Below are 19,759 nucleotides of genomic sequence, written 5' to 3'. Positions count from 1 at the left end.
GGGCTCATTTTTTCCCACAATGGGAGGTGGCTACATATAGAAAAGGGAAACTACAAAGCTAAATAAAGAAAAAGTTTCAGTATCTTCTAATGTAAACAGTTTGTTACTTCCAGCATCACAGTGGGTGTGTGACACACACATATGAAAAAGATGGTGAGGGAGATCTCTGTTTACTACAGTTTCCTATTTCTTGAATGAGTTAGAGAGCTATGAAGCAATTGTGATTCCTTGTGTGGATTGCCCAGGCCTGCAGGGAGGGCTTGGCCATGGTTCCCTCTGTGCTGCAGGCAGCCCTGCAGCGTGGCAGCAGTGGCTTGCCTCTGGTGAGTTTGCAGGCAGGGTGCTCCAGCACTGCAGTGCTCAGGGGCAGTTTCCTACTTTGACACCAAAGCTTAAATTCAAGAGTGCCTCTTCCCATCCAGTTATTGTTTATACTGTAAGAACCTCTTCAGAGAGTGTCTCCTGGCAGTCAAAAAGAGAGTATTGCAGAGATAAATTCCTTACTTGCTGTCTCCCCCACTGTATCCACATTTTGTCTATTCCCTCTTCAAATTATAGATTGGTAAAACTCATGCTCTGTGTCCTCAGATGCCCTTCCCAAATCAAACCTTGGCTTCTTTGCAAATTATATTGCACTAACAAGCATTGCCTTAAATTTTTTACTGCAGGCAAGATCACTTCAGAAGTAAGTTTTTGTTTACCTTGTTCCTACAACCCTTTCAAGTTTGTGAATGGAAAATTGTGACAGCAAAATAAGTCTTTAGTTTTAGCACTGTCAGCTGTGGGTAGCTGGTAGCCCTTGGTGGAGGGTGCCGTGAATTAAAGGCCTGCAGAACACACATAACAACAGTAATTAAATTTGTAAGGAAGTTGAAAAAGGAGGGAGAGGTGATTGGCAGACTCACCTCTCCAGGATGTAGGACTAATGTTAGAAAGTGGACTGATATTGGAATGTGGATGTTGAAATGTGAAGAGAGAAAAAGAGGGCGAAAGAGAGAGAAAGGGAGAAGAGAGAAGAAGAGAGAAAAAGAGAAAGAGAGAGAAAGGGAAAGAGAGAGAAAGAGAAAGAGGGAGAGCGAAATACACCCCAAAGTCCCCATACCGCAGCTATTTCTAAGTTCTCCCCCATTCCTGCTAGACAGAGTGGCAACAAGGGGAGGGGAGTGAGGAAGTACAGTCAAAGGCAAAGCTGTGAAAAAGAGGGAGAGCTGGACCACCAATAGAGATAAGATCAAAGCAGAGATAGCTGACTCTCACAATGTGCTTTATTTTTTTAAACAAGACTTCTTTTTTTTCCTTCTGATTTTTGTTGTTAAGGAAAGGAGGCTTTTGTTTTGAAGAATGGGTCTGTAAGACTAAAACAGTTGGATGTTGCCTAAAAAGCAAAAAACCAAGAGATGTGATACATCTTGTGTTAAATTTGGGCTAGTCTTTTTTTATTTAACTAATTATAGCTCACAAGAAGAAGAATTGGCCTCTGCAGCAATTAGCACAGCTGGATACAAGAAGAAGAAGCAGCTATAGAAAAAGTTTTTAGTTAAACCCAGAAAGTTTTGAAGAAAACTAATGGTGAAAGTTAATGCAGTATTGTTTTTCTTTTAACACTGTGTTATTAAGAAGTCCTTTCCAGGTACTACTAAAGCAGCAATCCCAACCATGGAAAAGAGGGTGAATTCATGCCAGCAAAATAAAAGAATTGGTGAAGAAACGTGAGGAATGGACTATCACATCTAAACCAGGTGATACCAAATTGACTTTCAACCAGGACTGGGTGGTAATGGTTTGGGAAGAGCCAAATGATCCAAGGCAGGTACAAAGAATAACACCTAACTGAGAAATAAGGCAAAGCTTGCATCACTGGTTCTAAGCCCTGCCTGAATAAGCCCTGAGACGCCTCCGACACCTCCTTGGCAGAGGAACACTGCCACTTCAAACAGGAGGATCGGCAGTGTTTGAGTCAAAGAGTTCTGATAGTCTGGCCTTAGCCTGTGACTTGTACAGGCAAGAAGGGAAATTGCCATTAATACTATGCTGTATACTTTATTTGATTCATCCCCATATTGGACATGGCAGCTGGGTTATAAGTGAATGTTTAAATTATGAGAATAATTGGCATTGTAGCTCACAAAATCTATGTTCTCGTGGCAAGAAGTATTGAGTACTGAATCAATCCCCTATACAGAAAGACCTCAAAAACTGAAGTAATAAATTGGTTTTGTAGATGGGGATTATCAATGCCTGTGGACTGAGAGATACCTGAGGAATGGTGGGAAACCACAGTTAAAAGGTGTCAAAAACAATTTGCCTGGAAATGAGTAAAAAAGGAGTGACAAGGGAAACAGAGGGCAAGCCTGGATTGAGCACTGTACTCACCAGCGAGAAGATCACACGTACCTGCTGTGGGCAGCAGCCCCACAGGCAGGGGAGGTGGGGGTATAAGCCATGCCAGACCTCTGTCATTCCTGTTTCTGTCTCTCATTTGTTGTCTTTTCCGTTCTGAGATAGCAGCAAGATCGTGTCACAAATGCTACAGAAAGTATCACATGGAAAGAAACCAAAGTTCCTTTTTGTTACACACACCCATGTCAACAGCCACTGTTATAACCCATCCAAATCAAGTACCTTCAGGAAAAAGGGGGAAAATTATCACATTACAAAGAATTCAGGAAAAAGTAGTAATACTTGGGGCATGGAATGTCCAAAAGGAGAGAGATGGATTTGTTTTACATTTGATCTTAGAAATATAGTCCAAGATTCGGTAGAGACAATTAGTAAAAAAAAAGGTAAAACAAGCACAGCAGTCTAGCTTTGTATTAACACCAAATTATATCCTGAATCATATTAAATGACTCCAAGCAGTTATAGAGAAGATAATAAACAAAGCTGCTCAGGCATTGGAATTAATATGGAGTCTGCAAAGCCAAACATCACCTGCAGTGCATTAAAATAGGTTGGCTTTACGCTATTTATTGGCTAAAGAATGGGGTGTACAGATTGTTGAAAATAGATGGCAATGAGGATGTCATCCTGGAAAAAACAAAGGATATCAGAAAAAAATTATGACCCAGGTATCAGTCCAAAAATGGGAAAATAACGTTAAAAACTAGCAGGTGGGGTAAGGTATTGAGAATGGGATGCTGGAAGAAATTAGGATTCTTCCTTTTATGTGTTACAAGTGTTTTGATATTTCTTCTTTGTTTAATCCCATGTTTTATTTGATTACCAACAGAGTCCAAAAAATGCAAGAGGACAGGAAATATTGCTCAAGCCAAATGATTTATAATTAATAAGAGGCGGGATTGTGAAAAATGCATATTTATGATTGGCTTTTCGCAAATGGTACAATGAATAATGTATATGTAATGTTAGAAAGTTATGCTGTATTAATTCTCTTTATATATTGTGTTAAGTGTAGTTTTAGGTTACAACATTATGTTAAAATAGAGATTATGTATGTGGGGGGAGTTTTCTTTTTAGGAATGAGATACTCACTTCGAAGAACACCTAAATCTTCCAAAGGAGAGGAATTTATGGCTTCTTATCAGGAGAAGCTAATTTCTTCAGGCCTTGCTCAGACTTGAAGACGCCAGGGGATTAAAGGGAACAGTTGACATACAACAGAGTTTCTTGTTTAGAATAGGATGTATGCATAACCATGAAGGATGTATGAATATGCAACAAGTGTCTTGGTTTAAGGGTGATTCCTTTGTTCACAAGTCAAGCTTTTCTTGACTTAGGGTCCAAGAGCATCTGGACATCCGTAATTCTTTGCTCTTTTTGTCTTGTAATTGTCCTAACTCTAATTGTATTGTTATTTTTATAACCATGTTATTATTATTAAACTTTTAAAATTTTAAAAACCAAGTGATTAGAGTTTTTCAAAATTTTCAAAACTAGATGAGATTTAAAGGTGACCCTTTAACTCATAAACAATAAATAGATGATTTGAAGGAAAAAAAAAAAGCAGCAGGTTGTGGGGGGGTGCACAACTGAGGCTGCTGAAGGCTGCTGTGGAAGAGAAGCTGCATTCCAGGCACCCAGGAGAAGCTTCAGAAATGCAAATTAACACTGCAGGGGCAAACTGGGGACAATGTACCTGGCTCTTCTTGCCTGGGACAGGAATTGGCTGATTCCCTCTGCCCCACACCCCAGGCTCTGCCTGCTTGCAGGGATGGAATCTGCACAGCTGAAGGCAGAGCCCATGCTGAGGATCTCTGACTCTGCAACAGAAATGGCTGAAGCTGCAAAGGGAAACAGCAAATGGAGAATGATGGGAAAACTTCACTAAAATAAGGGGGGGATCATCCCTCTGCCCACTCCAACATCTGCTGTCACTGTCTGTGCTGTACAGGGTGTATCAGAGCACTGGGGGTTTTGCTAGAACAAGTTCAGGGAAATCAGTTGGAATTCAAGTATATGATGAAGGAGTAAGAAAAAAAATGGTCAATTGATGCAGCCCCAGCTTGAGGGAGCACCCAAACATGGGGAAAAGATGAACGGCCACCAGAACAAATCCTACAACACCATGGACCAGCCCCTGGGAACCAAAATGATTTTGTGAAAAATGCATGTTATATGGCTCTGTGCAGATAGTTACTATATGTATTATGTTATATTGATAACTTGTGCTGTATGAACATTTTAATAGTACGGTAAACGTAGCTTTGTAGATAAAATGAAGCTTTAGTAGTTAAAAGAGAAAACATGCATATGTGTGTGTGGCGGGGGGGGGTTAAGGAATGAGAACACCTAAATTCGCTCAAGGAACACCTAAATTCTCCAGAGAAGAGCAATTTATGGATTTCTTACTAGAAGAAGTTAATTTCTTCAGGCCATGCTCAGACTGGAGCATGCCGTGGGGATTAAAAAAAACAGCTGACATACAACAGACAGAGTTACTTGTTTTAAATAAAATGTATGCATAACCATGAAGGATATAAGAATATGCAACAGTGTATTTTTTTAGGGGTGATTCCTTTATTCACAAGGTATGGTTGTTGTGGCTTAAGTGCCCAAGAGAGCATCCGGACATCTGCAAGTCTTTGCTTTTTAATGTCTTGCAATTGTCCTAACTCTAAATTTTTATTAGTCTAATTGTATTCCTACTTTTATAACCATTTTACTAGTATTAAACTTCTAACATTTTAAAAACCAAGTGATTGGCGTTTCTCACAAATTCATATCAGGAGACAGAGAACCCATTTTTCATTTGAATGGCATAATTTGATTACAAGCTGTCCTCAGAATAAGAACCAACCAGACAGCTCCAGCTCCTGACCTTCCTGCCGACTAAGCCACTGAAATGAGGAACACAACATTTCACCAGAGAATGGGATCAGATTATCTCTTAGCAGAAAAAGCAGGAGTTTGTGGAAAACTAAATGGCTCAAACTGCTGTTGGCAAAGAGATGACGAGAAAACTGCTAAAAAAGATAAGAAAGGAAATAGGAGAGCAGTTTATGTATTGGTCCAAACATGGAAAGGATGGGAATGGGACACGCTTTCCTGGCTCCCCAGCACACCAGGGGTTAAAGGAATGCTGCTTCTCCTCTTCTGTGCTGCAGCAACTCTCATCTTTTTACCATGCTCCACACCTTGGCAGTGCAGCTCATCCAGCAGCTGAGCCAGGGCATGCAGGTGGCAGCCAGGCCTCCTGATCCACAAACGGCTACAAAAGGACAGGGAATGAGGGCACCGAGAATAATCCCAAAACCAAAGAGGACCCGGGAAGGACAAAACAGAGTCAAGGAGTGAATCTGCCTGGAGATAGGGCCGGGCACTTGTAGATAAGGGGAGAAACCATCAGTTCCAATAAATGTTCCAAATTGACCCAGACAGCTGCTCAAAGTCCCGCTACATTCCTGAACTTGGAGGAGAAGAACAAAGACTTAACAGAGCCATGAATATCGGCTGTTCTACAAAAGGAGGGTGCACATTAACGAGGACAGGCAGCAGGCGCATCGGGAAGTCGGAACCTTCCAAGGAACTCAGCCGGTGGGCAAAGCCAGAGGGAGATGCGGCCGGGAAAATGAGGATAAAAAGGAGGCTGCGGGCTACAGCCACGGCAGAGAGCGCACGGCAAATGCCCCACGGCCTCTGCCCCTGCTCGGCAATAAAGTCACTTTGACAGGACTCCTCGCTCTCCGCCGGGCACACGAACCTCCGGCGACGGGAATTTCCCCGCCCGCTCCCGGCCGCGGGGCAGCCCCTCTGTCCTACCCACAGCAGCCGGGCCGAGCCAGCGCTGCTCCGGCAGCGGCTCCTGCCCGGCCCCGGCGGGAAGGAGACCGCGGGCAGCCGCTCCCGCAGCGCCCTCAGCCCGGGGCCGGCACGGGCCGGACACGGCACCGGCGAGCCGCCGGAGCCCCCTGCCGCCCCCTCCGCCCGCAGCCAGCCCCGAGCCCCCGCAGAGCCCAGCGCGGCTCCCACCTGCGCCGGGGCCGCCTCCGAGCTCCGCCGCCGCCGCCTCACCGCGCTCCGGCCGCTGCCGCCGCTGCCGGGCCCGCACAGCCGCTCGGCCAATGGCGGCGCTGCGCGGCCACGGCCGCCCTCAGCCCGCCGCCGGGGCCGCGCCGCGCCCCGCTCCCACCAATCAGCGCGCCGCAACCGCGACTGACGGCACCGGCGGCCAATGGCAGCGAGCTCGGGGCGGGCTCTGCGCACGGCCCCGCCTCGCCCCGCGCTCTCGGCGCCCCCGGCCTGCGTGAGGGGAAAGCCGGAGATGAGGAACAGCCCCGGCACGGGCCCGGGCCGAGCCGGGATTGAGCTGCCCACACAAACAAACTTCTCCGCGCCTCCCGCCACGGCTTTCCCGGCCCTGCGCCTCCCGTGCCTCCGCCTCTGCGGGAAGCCCAGGAGCCTCACTTCTCCTGCCCCTCGTTAGTGCATCAGTGCTTCGCTTTGATTTCCCCCGAAAAGGGGAATCTGCCCCAAGCCCTGTGGGTGGGTGGGGGAAGGGAGAGATTTCTGGCAGAAAACTCCAAAAACTCGGAGCAGGAGAAGGAGAAGTCAGTGCAGAGCCTTAAATGCAGCTTTCCCCACGCCTCCCTGCTCCCAGCTGCACCTCCTCCCCCGGCAGGGCAGGAGACAGGGAATGGGGCCATGCTCAGCTCATCCCCCGGGGCTTCTCCCTCTGCTCAGGGACAGGAGTCGTTCCCTGCTGCACCCTGCGCTCTCTCCCGGCCGAGACTTCTCCAGGAACTTCTCGGAGCGGAGTCCATCCCCTGGGCACAGCCCCCTCCGAGTGCTGCAGCGTGGGTCACTGTGCCACGGGCTCAGTCCTGCCAGGACAGGCTGCTCCAGCGGGGCCCCTCTGCCCGCGGGCTCACAGCTCCTCTCAGGCATCGCCGTTGTGAAAAACGCTAATTACTGGGTTTTTAAAATTTTTTAACTTTCATAATAATAACATTGTTGTAAAAATAATAATACGAATAAATTAGTACAGTTTAGAGTTGGGATAATTATAAGACAATAAAAGCAAAGAATTACTGACGTCTGGATGCTCTTGGACACTAAGTTATGAAAAGCATTCTTTTTGGACAAAGGAATAGCTTTAAAAGCAATAGCTGGTTTCATATTCCTATATCTTTCATGGTTATGCATACATTCTATTTAAAATAAAAACTGTTGTATGTTAACTGGTTTTTTTAATTCTTAAGGCATCTTCGAATCTGAGTAGGGCTTGGAGAAATTAATTTATTTTGATAACAAAACTATTTTTTTTTTAATGATCTAGGTGTTCCTCGAAGCGAGTATCTCATTCTAAAAAAAAAAAACCTCCCACCACATACATAGTCTCTATTTTGACATTATGTTGGAACCTGAAACTTACACAATTAATTTATTTCACACACTACTTAAGTGAATGAATACAGCATAACTTGCTAACATTACACATATAATATTAATTGTAATATTTGTGAAAAGCCAATCATAAAATATGCATTTTTCACAATCTTTCTTCTTATTTTTTATAAGTCATTTGGCTTGAGCAATATTTTTTATTTACTTGTATTCTTTGGACTCCATTGGTAATCTAATAAAACATGGGATTAAACAAAGAAGAAACATTAAAACACTTGTAACACATAAAAGGAAGAATTTTAATTTTTTTCTACTATTTCATTCATAATACATTACCCCACTTCTAGTTTTTAACGTTATTTTCTCATTTTTGGACTGATACCTGGGTCATAATTTTTTTAATATATCTTTTTTTTTTTCTTTCTTTTCTTGGATGACTTCCCTATTGCTATCTATTTTTAATAATTTGTATACTCTTTTTTCTAGCTAATAAATAGTTTAAAGCTAACATATTTTAATACAGTGCAGTTTTTGTTTGGTTTTCTTGACTTAATATTAATTCTAATGTTTGAGTAGCTTTGTTTGTTATCTTCCTTATAACTGTTTGGAGACTTATAATATGATTTAGTATATAATTGGGGGTTAATAAAGAGTTAGACGGTTGTGTTGGTTTTACTTTTTTTTGTTTGTTTGTTTACTATTTGTTTTTTACTGGATTTTGGACTATGTTCTTAAGATTAAATGTAAAACAAATCCATCTCTCTCCTTTTGGATATTCTATGGTTTTTGTATTACTACTTTTTCTTAAATTCTTTGCAATCTAATAATTTTCCCCCTTTTTCCTGCAGGTACTTAATTTGGATGGGTTATAACAGTGGCCAGGAAACCCTCGGCTTCTTCTCTCCACTCTCACTCCTCTTCTTCCTAAGACCCGGTCCCAGTTTCCCCGGGGGGGATTCTCTCTTTTTTATCACTCCCTTGGTCTCTTTACTGGCCGCTTTTCCCACGAAAAAGACGAAAAGCAGCGTGAGAGGCTGCAGCAATCACTTGGCAAGTCTGGGGTACCCAGCAGCCTCTGTCACACACATTCATTCCCCCCTTATCCGCCCCATCCCAACAAATACTCACCTGTCCTTTGTCCTTGGGTCTTGGTTCTTCGTGTACACTTTAGTCTCAGAGGCTAATTACCGCGGTTTTAGGGAATCCTTTCCCTTTTCTTTGTTTTATTGTCTCCTTCTGCCCATGGATCATAACCTGTGTCTGTGGTCACACCCCAGGGGAACAGAGCGAGGCTGCCTAAATAGGGCAGGACCCGTCTTCCTCACCCTGACTCTCCTCAGGCCCCGGCAGAGAGGTGTTAGAAACCATCTTTGCTACCATAATTGTGAAAAACGCCAACCACTTGGCTCCCTGGGCTGGGCTTGCAGCTCCTCCTCCTGCAGCATCTCCGGGGCTTTTCCTCCTCTGCCATCCAGCCACACCCTGGGAATGAAAAATCCTGGTTTGGGGAAAACCAAGGTGGGAGCGCCTTGGACTGGAGGCTCCTCCTGCCCAAGTCCATCCCTAGAACTCAGCAGGACTCTTGTGTCCATGAAAATCTCCACAGTATCAAGGTTTAGCCCAAAACAACACTCCCAGGAGTTCCCTATCTCTGATCTCTCCACTTTTGGGGTTCCAGAGGTTTCCTTTCCTTGGGATGATGGGGGTCCAATGGCTCCAGGGGTTCCCCCTTCTCAGGTGTCCTGCTTAGGGATGATCCAGGGGCTGTTGGGGCTCCATGGGGTCCCTTTTCCCCTGATGCTCTACTCTGAGATCCCAGGTGTCCCAGGGGTTCCTCCTCTCCAGGCTCCCCCCCTTTCCAGCCAGCCGGGGGTCCCCCAGCTCCAGGATCGCCCCTCTCTGCTCTCCCCACTCCGGGGGTCCCAGGGGTTCCCCTCCTCTGCTCCCCCGGGGGTCCCCAGGACAATGTCCTCCCCCTGGTGACACTGGGCAAGGGCCACATGGACTCCCAAAGATCCCCCAGGGGGCTCAGCTTTGCGGTCCTGCAAGATCCAAACCTACACACACACACAGAAAAAAACCTCCCAGGGTATATTTGGGCCTCCCAGACGACATCTGGGGCTCAATTCCACAATCTGCAAGCTCCAAATACACCCCAATAAAAAAACCCTCTCAGGGACCCCCCGATAGATTTGGGGCGAGCTCCCCCTCCCCTCTCACCTGCAGGATGAGCTGGGGGCGATGGTCCTGGGGCCAAGGGTGCTGCGGCCTCAGGGGGTACTGGAACCTCCTGTTTCTCCTCCTTTTCCTGCTCCTCATCCTCATCTTCCTCCTCCTCCTTCCTAATCCCACCTCCTGCCCAGTTCCTGCCTTCTGTATATTTCGAGTGCAGCACCTTGCTTGTTTTTAGAGCGAGAACAAAGATCCCAGCGGGAACACGGCTTGCTGGCTTTAGTCAGAAGTAGCAGTGACTAAAGGTCCTGTTTCCTCTGCTGTGCTCCCGTCCTTGTTCCTCCTCAGTGTTCAGGCTGGGCTATGGGGTGTCCCTGTTTGCTGCATTTTCAGAGCTCCTCCTGGAGCCTTTGGGCAATAGTCTGTGCCCTGGGAGGGTTCTTTGTGCTCCTTTGTGACCCAGGAGAACCTTCCGGGCGGTTTCTGCGTGAGCTGCTGCTGTGATGTCACAGGAGCACTGCCACGTCCCCGAGGTGCTCCCGTGGCTGTGGGACACGGAGGCCTCAGTGTCCCCAGTGGCTCTGGGCACTGCTCCTTGCCGGAGGATCCTCCTGCCCGAGGCATTCTCAGCACCAGCCCAGCCCTGACGGGTGTCCTTGTGTGCTTGCAGGGCTGCAGTCTGCAGGCGTGTGCAGCGCAGCCAAAATGATCCAGCACGTGGCTGCTGCAGTTTGCACGCTGTACTCTGTGGCTTATTCGGGGTATTTTTTAACCCACTTGGCACGTAAGTTGAGGTTTTCCCTCGGTGCTGTGGCTTTGGGCTTGCTGTGTGCTTTCTGTTCTTCCTCTGGACCCGAGCTGACTTTGTAACCAAATGGCCATGAAGGCACCATTGCTTTGGGAGAGCTCCTGCCAGCAGCTGCAGCTGAAAAAGGGGGTGTCTGCAGCCAGCGGGGCGTGCACAGCATTTGCAATGAGCCCTGGGGGGTTCTGTTCCCTCCAGCGGGGAGTCTGTGGCAGCAGAGCCGGGAACTCCCTGTCCAGCCAAGAACTGACCCAGCCCAGCATTTTGTGCTGTTCTCTTGCTGTGGGAAGGGACTGTGGCTCTTGGAGGGACGCTGGGAAAGCAAAATGCTCTCTCGGGGTTGCCTTGCTCCATGGCATTTCCCACGACAGGCAGTTTTTTCCTGACAGCATCTGGTTCATGTTCCCTCTCCCGTTGCAGGGCACCTCATGTGTGGATTCCGAGCAGCTCCTCCTCTGGTGAGTGGGAAAGGAATCTTTGGTGTTTGGAATTGTGCAGCAAGCTGTGAGCTCGGAGTGTGGCAGCCGAGTGCCAGCCTGGGAGGCTGAAGGAAAGTTCCTGTCAGAGTCTTTGCAGCAGCAGCAGCAGCAGCAAAGGGATCCCCAGCAGATTTCTCCTTTTCTGCTGCAGAGCTTTTGAAGGGCTGCAGGTCTGGTTTTGCAGGCAGAGGATTGCTTGCTGGCTTTAGCCACAGTGGAATATCGTTTTCCCAACAATAAGTAGCAATGTCGACTTTAGCCCATTGTTAGTTTGAAGAGCCCCAAACCCAATTTCTGCTTTGTGCAGCTGGATGTGCAGCTGAAGGCAAATAAGGTGATCACTGAGATAGAACTTCCCGTCCCTCACGCTGCCATCTGTCCACAGGGCACAAAAGCAGCACCAGCCCCTCCTCTGGCTCCCTCTGCTTCCCAAGAGGAGGCCAAAGAGGAGGAAGACAGCAGTGAGCTCCCCGCTGTTCTGGGGGATGCTGGTGAACTTCCCTCGGTGCCGGGAGATGACAGTGAACTTCCCGCTGCTCTGGGAGACGAGGGCGAACATCCCACGCTGTGGGAATACAGTGGCGAGGCTCCCGCGGCATGGGACAAGGACAGTGGACATCTCCCGGAGTGGGACGAGGGCAGTGGATGTCCCCTGGTGCGGGACGAGGATGGCCAAGCCCCCATGGTGTGGGATGAGGACAGAGGACATCTCCCGCTGTGGGATGAGGACAGAGGACATCCTGTGCCTTGGGAAGAGGAGGCTGAACTTCTCCCAGCATGGGAAGAGGACAGTGAACATCCCCTGGCTTGGAAAGATGATGGCGAACCTGCAGCATTTTGGGAAGAGGATGGAGAACCTCCCTGTGCTTGGGAAGAGGATCCAGAACCTCCCTGTGGTTGGGAAGAGGACACTGATCCTCCCTGTGCTTGGGAAGAGGACACGGAACCTCCCTCCGCTGTGGGATCCTGGGCTGAAGGTTCTGACAGCAGCACAGCCCTGCAGCCAGAGGGGAGAGGGGAGTGGTGCCTGGTGCAGCTGAGTACGTCTGCTCTGTTCCTGTGTTCAGAGCAGGGGGCTGTGTGTGTGTCTCGGCATCAGCTGCAGCCAGCGTTGCTCTGCAGCTGAATGTCACAGGGGCATTTATTGTCCTTCCCCAGCTGAGACCAAGGGGCTCACGGCCCCAGGGAGTGGGGCTGCATTCTGGCTCTGCTCTGGTGGGGTCTCGCTCTGGGAGGGAGCCTCTTCCACGTGGTTTCTTTCAGGGAACATCGTGAGCGTGGCGGAGCCTGCCGAGAAATACCTGGAAGTGGAGCAGATTGGCCAAGGGTAAGTGCACGGCAGCTACTTCTGCACAAGCAGCCCAGGGGCTGTGCTGGTGCAGGATCAAGGGAGAAGTCAGGAGAGCTGCAAACACCTTCAGACACTGGGGTGCCATCCTGCTGTCTCTCAGTCCTGATCAGAATTGAGAACTGTGGTCAGAAGGAGCCGTCACAGGCCCCTGAGGCTGGCAGTGTCCTGCCTGCAGCAAGGAGCAGGACCTGGGAGATCTTCTGTGTCTGGAACTGGATTGCCTAAAAGAGCCACTCACCATCTGGAGACTGTCAGACAACATCTCTCAAGGAGATTTCTTTCAAATATTTTACTTCATAAAATATCTTCCGGTCAGAATTAACAACCTAAAGGTTTAGAAACAGGAACCAGAGGTGAACTAATGAGTGCTCTATTCTAGCACAGCTCGTAGAGCCCATACATTCAGGAACAGACACAGAGCTGGTGCACTCTGGGGGAAAATGCATCACCTGCCTGATGGCAGGACCCTTGTGGATCCTGCAGGTCTTAGGCAGGAAATGGAAAAGGATGAAATGCATTCTTTTCCAGTTCTTTAGACACCCATTGCTCACCTCAGGTTTTGAACTAAAGCAATTCAGCGTGGACATTTGGGATTTGCTCCAGCCCAATTCCTTCGTGTTGGGTCTCAGTTTTCTCTTGCACACCTGGCATGGCAGAGGGCTGGTGGCTGCTGTGCTGTTGTTGCAAGGGTCGATGCACCCAGGTGTTTGTGAGCGCTGCAGGCAGCAGAGATCTCCTGTCTGGATTAGCTTTCACTCCCAGGGCCTCAAGCACTGCTTCTTTCTTCTCTGCTGTTTTGTCTCCAGGGCTTTTGGAACTGTTTCCAAAGGACTCGACAGGGCCACTGGAGGAGAGGTCAGTGCCAACACGCCCAGCACGTCTGGCAGCTCTGCAGGGCTCTCCCCTCTGCTGGGAGCTGTGGCTGCAGCTCTGGGGGCCAGCAGAGCTTTCCTGCACAGGCTGCTCCTCTGAAGGCAGAGCAGTGTCAGCCTGCAGAGCACAGCTGGGACACACTTGGTCCTTCTGGAGTGCCCAAAGGGATGCAAGGAGGGCAGCGGTGTCTGTCAGAGCAGGACACGCTGGCTTGCTCTTCATATCTAAAAGTGTGAATGGATCAGGGCTGGAGACTGAGGCCCAATTTATCTTCACCCCAGCCTCAGACAGGAACACTATTTAGCAGTTTTTCCATCCTGCCTTTCATCTTCAAAAGGTACCTCAAGGCCTAATTAGGGAGAGATTCTGCTTGGGCTCAATTTGGGGCTTTAGTTCCACTTCAGCTGTCCACAGAGAGAGAGGGATAGAAATGAAAAGATGGATGTCCAGAGCAAAGCTCTCTCCTAAACCCTGCAGTTGTGTTTGGGTCTGGGGTCAGTGACAGCCTGTGACAGGGATCACCTGAGCAATGGATGTGTGTGTTTGCTTTGTTGTGCAATCCCAAACAGAGCAGCTGCATCTGAAATCATGACCAAATCCCATTGAATTGCTAAAGGGTTCCCGGCTGTTTTGCTCTGTTTTCACAGAACCAGAATTACCTCCTGCTTGCAAAATGTGTTTGAATAATAATGAGAGTGTTGAGGCCATTTGAGAAGACTGTAGGTGCAGAGAATGTGGTTAGAGCTTGGAGGCTGACAGCTGAGGGGCCATTTCTGCAGAGCTTGCAAGGCCAAATGTCTCTGGCCGTGTGTCCTGTAAGCAGTCCCAGCGAGCAGAGCAATGGGCTGTGGGAGTGGCCCTTGCTGAGCTCTGGTGCCCATCCCAGGGCACTTTGGCACAGCCTGGCTCCGTCGCTCCAAAAAGCCTCGCCCCGTGTTGGCTGTGGCCTCCTGCCACAGACTCCTCCAGTTAAAGGTCTGCAATGTCCCCTCAGGTGGCCATAAAGAAAATGAGTCTCAGAGGGCAGAACAGGGAACGCGCTGTGAATGAGCTCCTGCTCCTGAAGGACAAGAAGAACCCCAACATTGTCAACTCTTTGGACAGGTGAGTGCTCCAGGCCTCATCCCGTGCACGGGCCCTTCCTTAACCTTTCCTGGCACCCGTAGTCTGTAGCCTGTTTTGAAAATGCCTGACCCAGCCGTATCTTCCCAAAACAACAGCCTGGCAGTTTGCTCCCTCCATGTGCTTTGGTTGCTTTGGTTTGGTTTTTCCTTCAAGTTGACCCCATTTTCTGTGTCTTACAACAAGTGCTGATAAACCACAGCAGAAATTATTTCCCTTGGCTTCTTCTTCCCAGCCCTTTTGCATTGCTGCAGATGCCAGGAAAACCAGGGCCTTGTTTGCACAAATGCCTCATTTGCCCATTTTTCACTGGCCTTGCCTGTTTCTGAAGGGACTTTCTGAAAGGTTTCTGATTGCTTTTGTCCCAAGTGCTGCACGGCCTCCTCCCCTGGATAACCCTGGGGGTTGTGTTGCCTTGTTCTGCAGGGAATGGTGGAACTGATGAGCTCAGAAGCTGAACCAGCTGGGGGCCAGTGTTGTGGTTCCACACTGATCTGGGCTGTTGCTAAACTGCATTTTTCACCTGCTTGCCATCTAAGGCCTCTCCTTTCTCACAGGGGTCTCCTCCTTTAGACTGTGCAGATTCCAAGGACTCTGCAGCCTGGCAGGAATGTCTCTCCATCTGATTCTGTCCTCATGGACAAGTGACCTGGAAACAAAACTACACTCCAGGCTTTTCCATGGGGGAATTGAGCATTGCACATTTGTCTCCATGTCACTGCTTTTCTCTTCCAGCTTCCTTGTTGACGGAGATCTCTGGCTGGTGATGGAATACATGGATGGAGGAACTTTGCAGGACGTTGTCAGACAGACACGCATGGCTGAAGGAGAGATGGCAGCTGTCAGTCGGGAGGTGAGGGATCCTGCCTGTGGCTGCCACGGCTTGGGCACGATGGTCCTTCCATACAGGCGTGAGAACAGGAGTGGCTCCATGCTCAGGGCTCTGTTTCTCTGTTGTTTTCATGAGCTGGAGAAGAAAGAGCCTCTGCAGTGAATGGCCTGCCAGCATCGCTGCACTTCTGCTCTGTTCTTGCTCTCTTTCCTGCTGTTGTGGCACTCTCTGTCTGTTCTGGATTTGATGTGCTGTTCTCAGCTTTGCCCTGAACCGTTTGCCTGGAGCCTGTCTGCTCTGCACTCCTGGCCTGTCACAGCAAAGCTGCTGCTGGCAGAATTCGGAACTGTCCTTTCTTGTGTGATAGATTCCGGCCATTGGTTTTTGTCCTGGTGTTTCTTGTTCTCTCTCAGTGCCTGCAGGGCCTGGATTTCCTCCATGCGAACCGGGTGATCCACAGAGATCTGAAGAGCTCCAACATCCTCCTGGGCATGGCCGGCTCTGTCAAGCTGGGTGGGTGTTCCTGGCCAGGCACGGCGCTCCCGGGTGCGGCTGTGGGGCTGCTTCCCAGTGCCGGCCAGAGCCCCACAAGGGCTGCTGGGGGCACTGCCCGGCCCCTGCTGCCAGCTGAGAGCGGCTGCCCCTGCAGAGAGCTCCGGAGAGCAGAAGGGTGCCAGGGGTGGCTTTGCTCTGGGTATGGCCCTGCCAGAGGGGCAGGAGTTGGAATCTAAAGCTTCAAGGGAATCAGTAAAAGCCACTGCATGAAAGCTGAGGGTTTCTTTAAGGGTCCAGTTCCACCTTCCCTTGGCTACAGCCCTGAGCACTTTTCCAGCTCACTTCACTACTGCATTCTCAGACTGAGAGTGGGGAGTCTTGGTGCTTGGTTTCCTCATTCCAGCTGCCTTTGACAGTGTTTGTTTCTGTCCTCAGCTGATTTTGGCCTCTGTGCTCAGCTCAGCTCTGAGCAGGACCGGCACAGCTCCATGGTGGGCACTGCTCACTGGATGGCCCCAGAAGTTGTGACCAGTTCTCCTTATGGCCCCAAGGTGGACATCTGGTCCTTTGGCATTGTGACCATTGAGATGGTGGAAGGAGAACCTCCTTACTTCAAGGAAACGAGGGCCATGGTAAGAGGCAAATTCTCCAGGGGCTGCAGAGCCCTGTGAGCACAGGGTGACCCTGCACTGGGAGCAGCAGCTGGAGGTTTCTGCACCTGGGGAAGGGAATTCCCAGAGCACTCGGGCCTCAACACAGACAAATGTTCTGCAGTCTCCAGCAACAATTTGCTTTGGGATTTATGCTGTTGCAGCTCTTCTGGCTCTGAGGATGACCTGAAAATGTGAATCAAGTGCATCAGCTCTTTCCAATGGCTGTGGCAGCACCAGGGTTTGGGTTTTTTGGTTGGCATAGGAAAATGAGCTGTAAGCAGCATCTCTGCCAGGGAGGAAAGTGCTCCTGGAGCTGGGGCTGAGAATCCGGGGTCGCTGTGAGCACCTGTGGGTGGGAAGGAAGCTGGCAGAGCGCTGAGTTTGCTTTTCCTGCAGGCTCGCGCTCTGATCCGGCACAACGGGACCCCGCAGCTGCAGGAGCCCCGGCGCCTGTCGGCTCTGCTGCGGGACTTCCTCGAGTGCAGCCTGGAGCCGGACGAGGAGCAGCGCTGGTCTGCCCAGGAGCTGCTGCAGGTGAATGCCGAGCGGCTGAGGGGAAGCAGCAGCGCCATGGAGGGGTTTTCTGCTGGGGCCCCTCCGATAGTCTCCAGCCTCGCTGCGTTCCACACGCAAAGCAAGCAGAATCCTCGCCGGGTTTGGCTTGGCAGGGTCCTTTCGAGGGCATCTGCCCCTGGTGCCCCACAAGGAGCAGGGCCATCTTCAGGCAGGTCCAGTGCTCAGAGCCCTGCCTGGCCTGAGCTTGGATGTTCCCAGGGAGGAGGCACCTCCCACATCCCTGGGCACCTTCTGTCAGTGTTTCCCCACTCCTGGCAAAAAGATTCTGCCTCAGATCTAATCTGAGCCTGCTTCCCTCTCCTGAGTTTCAGACCATTTCCCTTTGTCCTGTTGCAACAGAGCCTGTGAGGAAGTTGCTCTGGAAAGTAACAGTTCATTTCTTTCTTTTTTATCCTTTGGGCAGCACCCATTTTTATCATCAGCCAAGCCTCTCTCCAGCCTGACCCCTCTGATCACCGCAGCAAAGCAACTGAGGGAGCAGCGGAGGAGATGAAGCACTGGAGGACAGCTGTTAGTTACAGTAGTTAGTTAGGACAACTAGTTAGTGATGGTAGTTAGCAGTGCTAGTTGGTTATGGTAGTTAGGACAGCCTGTTTGTTACGGCTCTTATGACAGCCTGTTTGGTATGGCAGTTTTTTGAATAAAAACTCTCTTACACCTCAACTCCCTTGAGGTGTCCCTTCCTCCTCCCTCCGTGACTCGGCTGCCCGGAGCAATGTGAGGGGAGAGCGGGCCCAGCCTGGCCCAGAGCTGAGCCCCAGCAGAGCCCTGGCAGAGCCCAGAGCAGCCTCGGATCTGCAGAGTCAGCCTGGGAGGAGGCGCTCGGAGCCTTCTGGGCTGCACCCGACTCTTGGTTACAAACTGCGTGTGCTGGAAAATGCCACTGGCTCTGCCAGAGGGCAGAAGGGGCCCGGGGAAGGCCCCAGTGCTCCCTGCAAGGGAAACACCTGCCCTGGGTTTGTTATAGAGAGCTATGTAGTTGGTGGCTTTTGCTCTTATGTCTTGACTTCTGCAACTTATTCTTAATCACAACGATTTTGATACAGTACAGTTTGCAATCACTTTTAACTGCTTTTGCTGTAATATAATTTGTCAGCTTTTTGTGGCCAATGCCCTGGCCCCTGTGTAGCTCATATCCTCAGAACTTCATTCATGGCTGATAGTTTAGTTTGTGCACAGTGTGAAAAACATACATACTAGTTTTGGCTATTGCAAAATATTGAACTGGATGCCATGTGTCATGCATTAGAATGTTAACTTTTGCAGAAATAGCTGTAGTTGTGAAATAATAACTAATGCTTTTATTTTTGTAACTAACTGACAGTAATAACTCAGAGGTATTTGTGAAACAGCCAATGTTGATTTAAATACTTGTGGAAGTAGCTAAAACCGTCTGTATGGCCAGATAACATTTAAGGAACGGGTGTGCTGAGGACCCTGCCGCTGACCCTTTGACTGTCAGGAACTGTCTCCTGCTGATGTGGAAACCCAGGTGTCCCAGGGTGAGGTTCTGGTGTTTGTATCCCCAATCGTGGGTTCTGTTCATGTTTGATATTCTGTTCTGTGCTCTCAGAACTGACTCTGAAAGTGAAGGTTTGTTTTGTCTTGTTATCAGCTGGCTCACCTCCCCCCATGGTCTGTTCTCCACAAGAGGCTTGTGCGGGCTGGCTTGGCTTGCTTTTGCTGGCTTTGTTTGCTTGCTCTTGCTTCCGCTCTTGACTTTGCTTTTTCCTGTTTGTTAGTTTAACTAGGCAGTCCAATTCTTTCCCTGGACTGTTTCTTTCCCTTTCCTTCTTCTGAATACCATCCAACCTGCTCTGGACTGGGACCTGGGAACCCCGAGGAGCACCGGGAGCCTGCGCTCTGTGATCTGCAGCAGCCATCCCCAGTGCCCAGAGCAATCCCCAGCGCCCAGACCCGGGCGACCACCCCCAGGAGAGACTTTCTGGATTTGTCATCTCTTCAGAGTGGTGAAAGAGTTTTGTTGTCATCTGGTGTTGTTCATTTTTTTTAGTGCTGGGGAGTGTTTTGTTTGTTAAATAAACAGGTTCTTTTCCACTTCTCTCAGAGAAAATTCTTCCCAAATCAGGTGGGTGGGGAGGGGCTGTGGGGGTTTGTTTTCTAGGGGCTCCTTCCAGAGGGTTGGGGGATTTGCATTCCAAGAGCACTCAGGGTTGCGGATTGAGGTTATGCCCAAGGGGATCTGGGGTTGGACAACACAGCAGGACTGAAGGTTAAAAATGTCCAAGGGGATCTGGGGTTGGAAAACAGTAACACCTAAAATTCTGCTGGGTTGAGAGACATCCAGGATTAAACCTGCTGGGTTGATGGATTAACATTCCATGAGCACTCAGGGTGTAGATATGTAATGTAGACTGTTTGAAAGTAAAAGGTACCTTGTATGTGAGAGTGAGTGAAAAATAAAAGTGAGTAAATGTAGATTAATGGAAGTATATATAATGTAGATTGTTTATTTTGAGCTTTACTTTATCTCCTTGGAGGCAGGTGGATTGTGTTGAATGGTATTGTGAGAGAAAGGACTTTTTGAGTAGTTGAAAGAAGATGGTATTCAGGTTGTTAGAGAAAGTGGGAAATAGA

At 49.3% G+C, this 19,759-nt stretch overlaps 2 protein-coding genes across 2 annotated transcripts in view; one reads left to right on the top strand and one right to left on the bottom strand.

The window, feature by feature from the left end:
- LOC110484679 (uncharacterized) overlaps positions 1-19,759 on the bottom strand; it is a 351,442-nt gene that overhangs the window by 229,838 nt on the left and 101,845 nt on the right. The window lies entirely within an intron of this gene.
- On the top strand, positions 8,529-17,783 carry LOC144248431 (serine/threonine-protein kinase PAK 3-like). The gene is made up of 11 exons (XM_077790600.1): positions 8,529-8,546; positions 9,231-9,315; positions 11,640-12,320; positions 12,499-12,586; positions 13,417-13,465; positions 14,478-14,587; positions 15,341-15,458; positions 15,851-15,950; positions 16,368-16,564; positions 16,982-17,119; positions 17,565-17,783. The coding sequence occupies exons 1-11, from the start codon at positions 8,529-8,531 to the stop codon at positions 17,652-17,654; spliced, it is 1,674 nt and encodes a 557-aa protein (XP_077646726.1). The 3' UTR covers positions 17,655-17,783.

This window comes from Lonchura striata, unplaced genomic scaffold (assembly GCF_046129695.1).
Source record: "Lonchura striata isolate bLonStr1 unplaced genomic scaffold, bLonStr1.mat Scaffold_123, whole genome shotgun sequence".
In the NCBI taxonomy this organism is placed as follows: Eukaryota; Metazoa; Chordata; class Aves; order Passeriformes; family Estrildidae; genus Lonchura; species Lonchura striata.
Note: the sequence above shows the minus strand (reverse complement) of the source record. Positions and strands in the feature narration are given on the sequence as shown.

What these genes read in the sequence shown, in the direction of transcription:
- LOC144248431 (XM_077790600.1), top strand. An exon ending in GGCCGGCTCTGTCAAGCTGG is followed by an intron (nt 15,951 to 16,367) that starts GTGGGTGTTCCT and finishes TTCTGTCCTCAG; the next exon opens with CTGATTTTGGCCTCTGTGCT. An exon ending in TCAAGGAAACGAGGGCCATG is followed by an intron (nt 16,565 to 16,981) that starts GTAAGAGGCAAA and finishes CTTTTCCTGCAG; the next exon opens with GCTCGCGCTCTGATCCGGCA.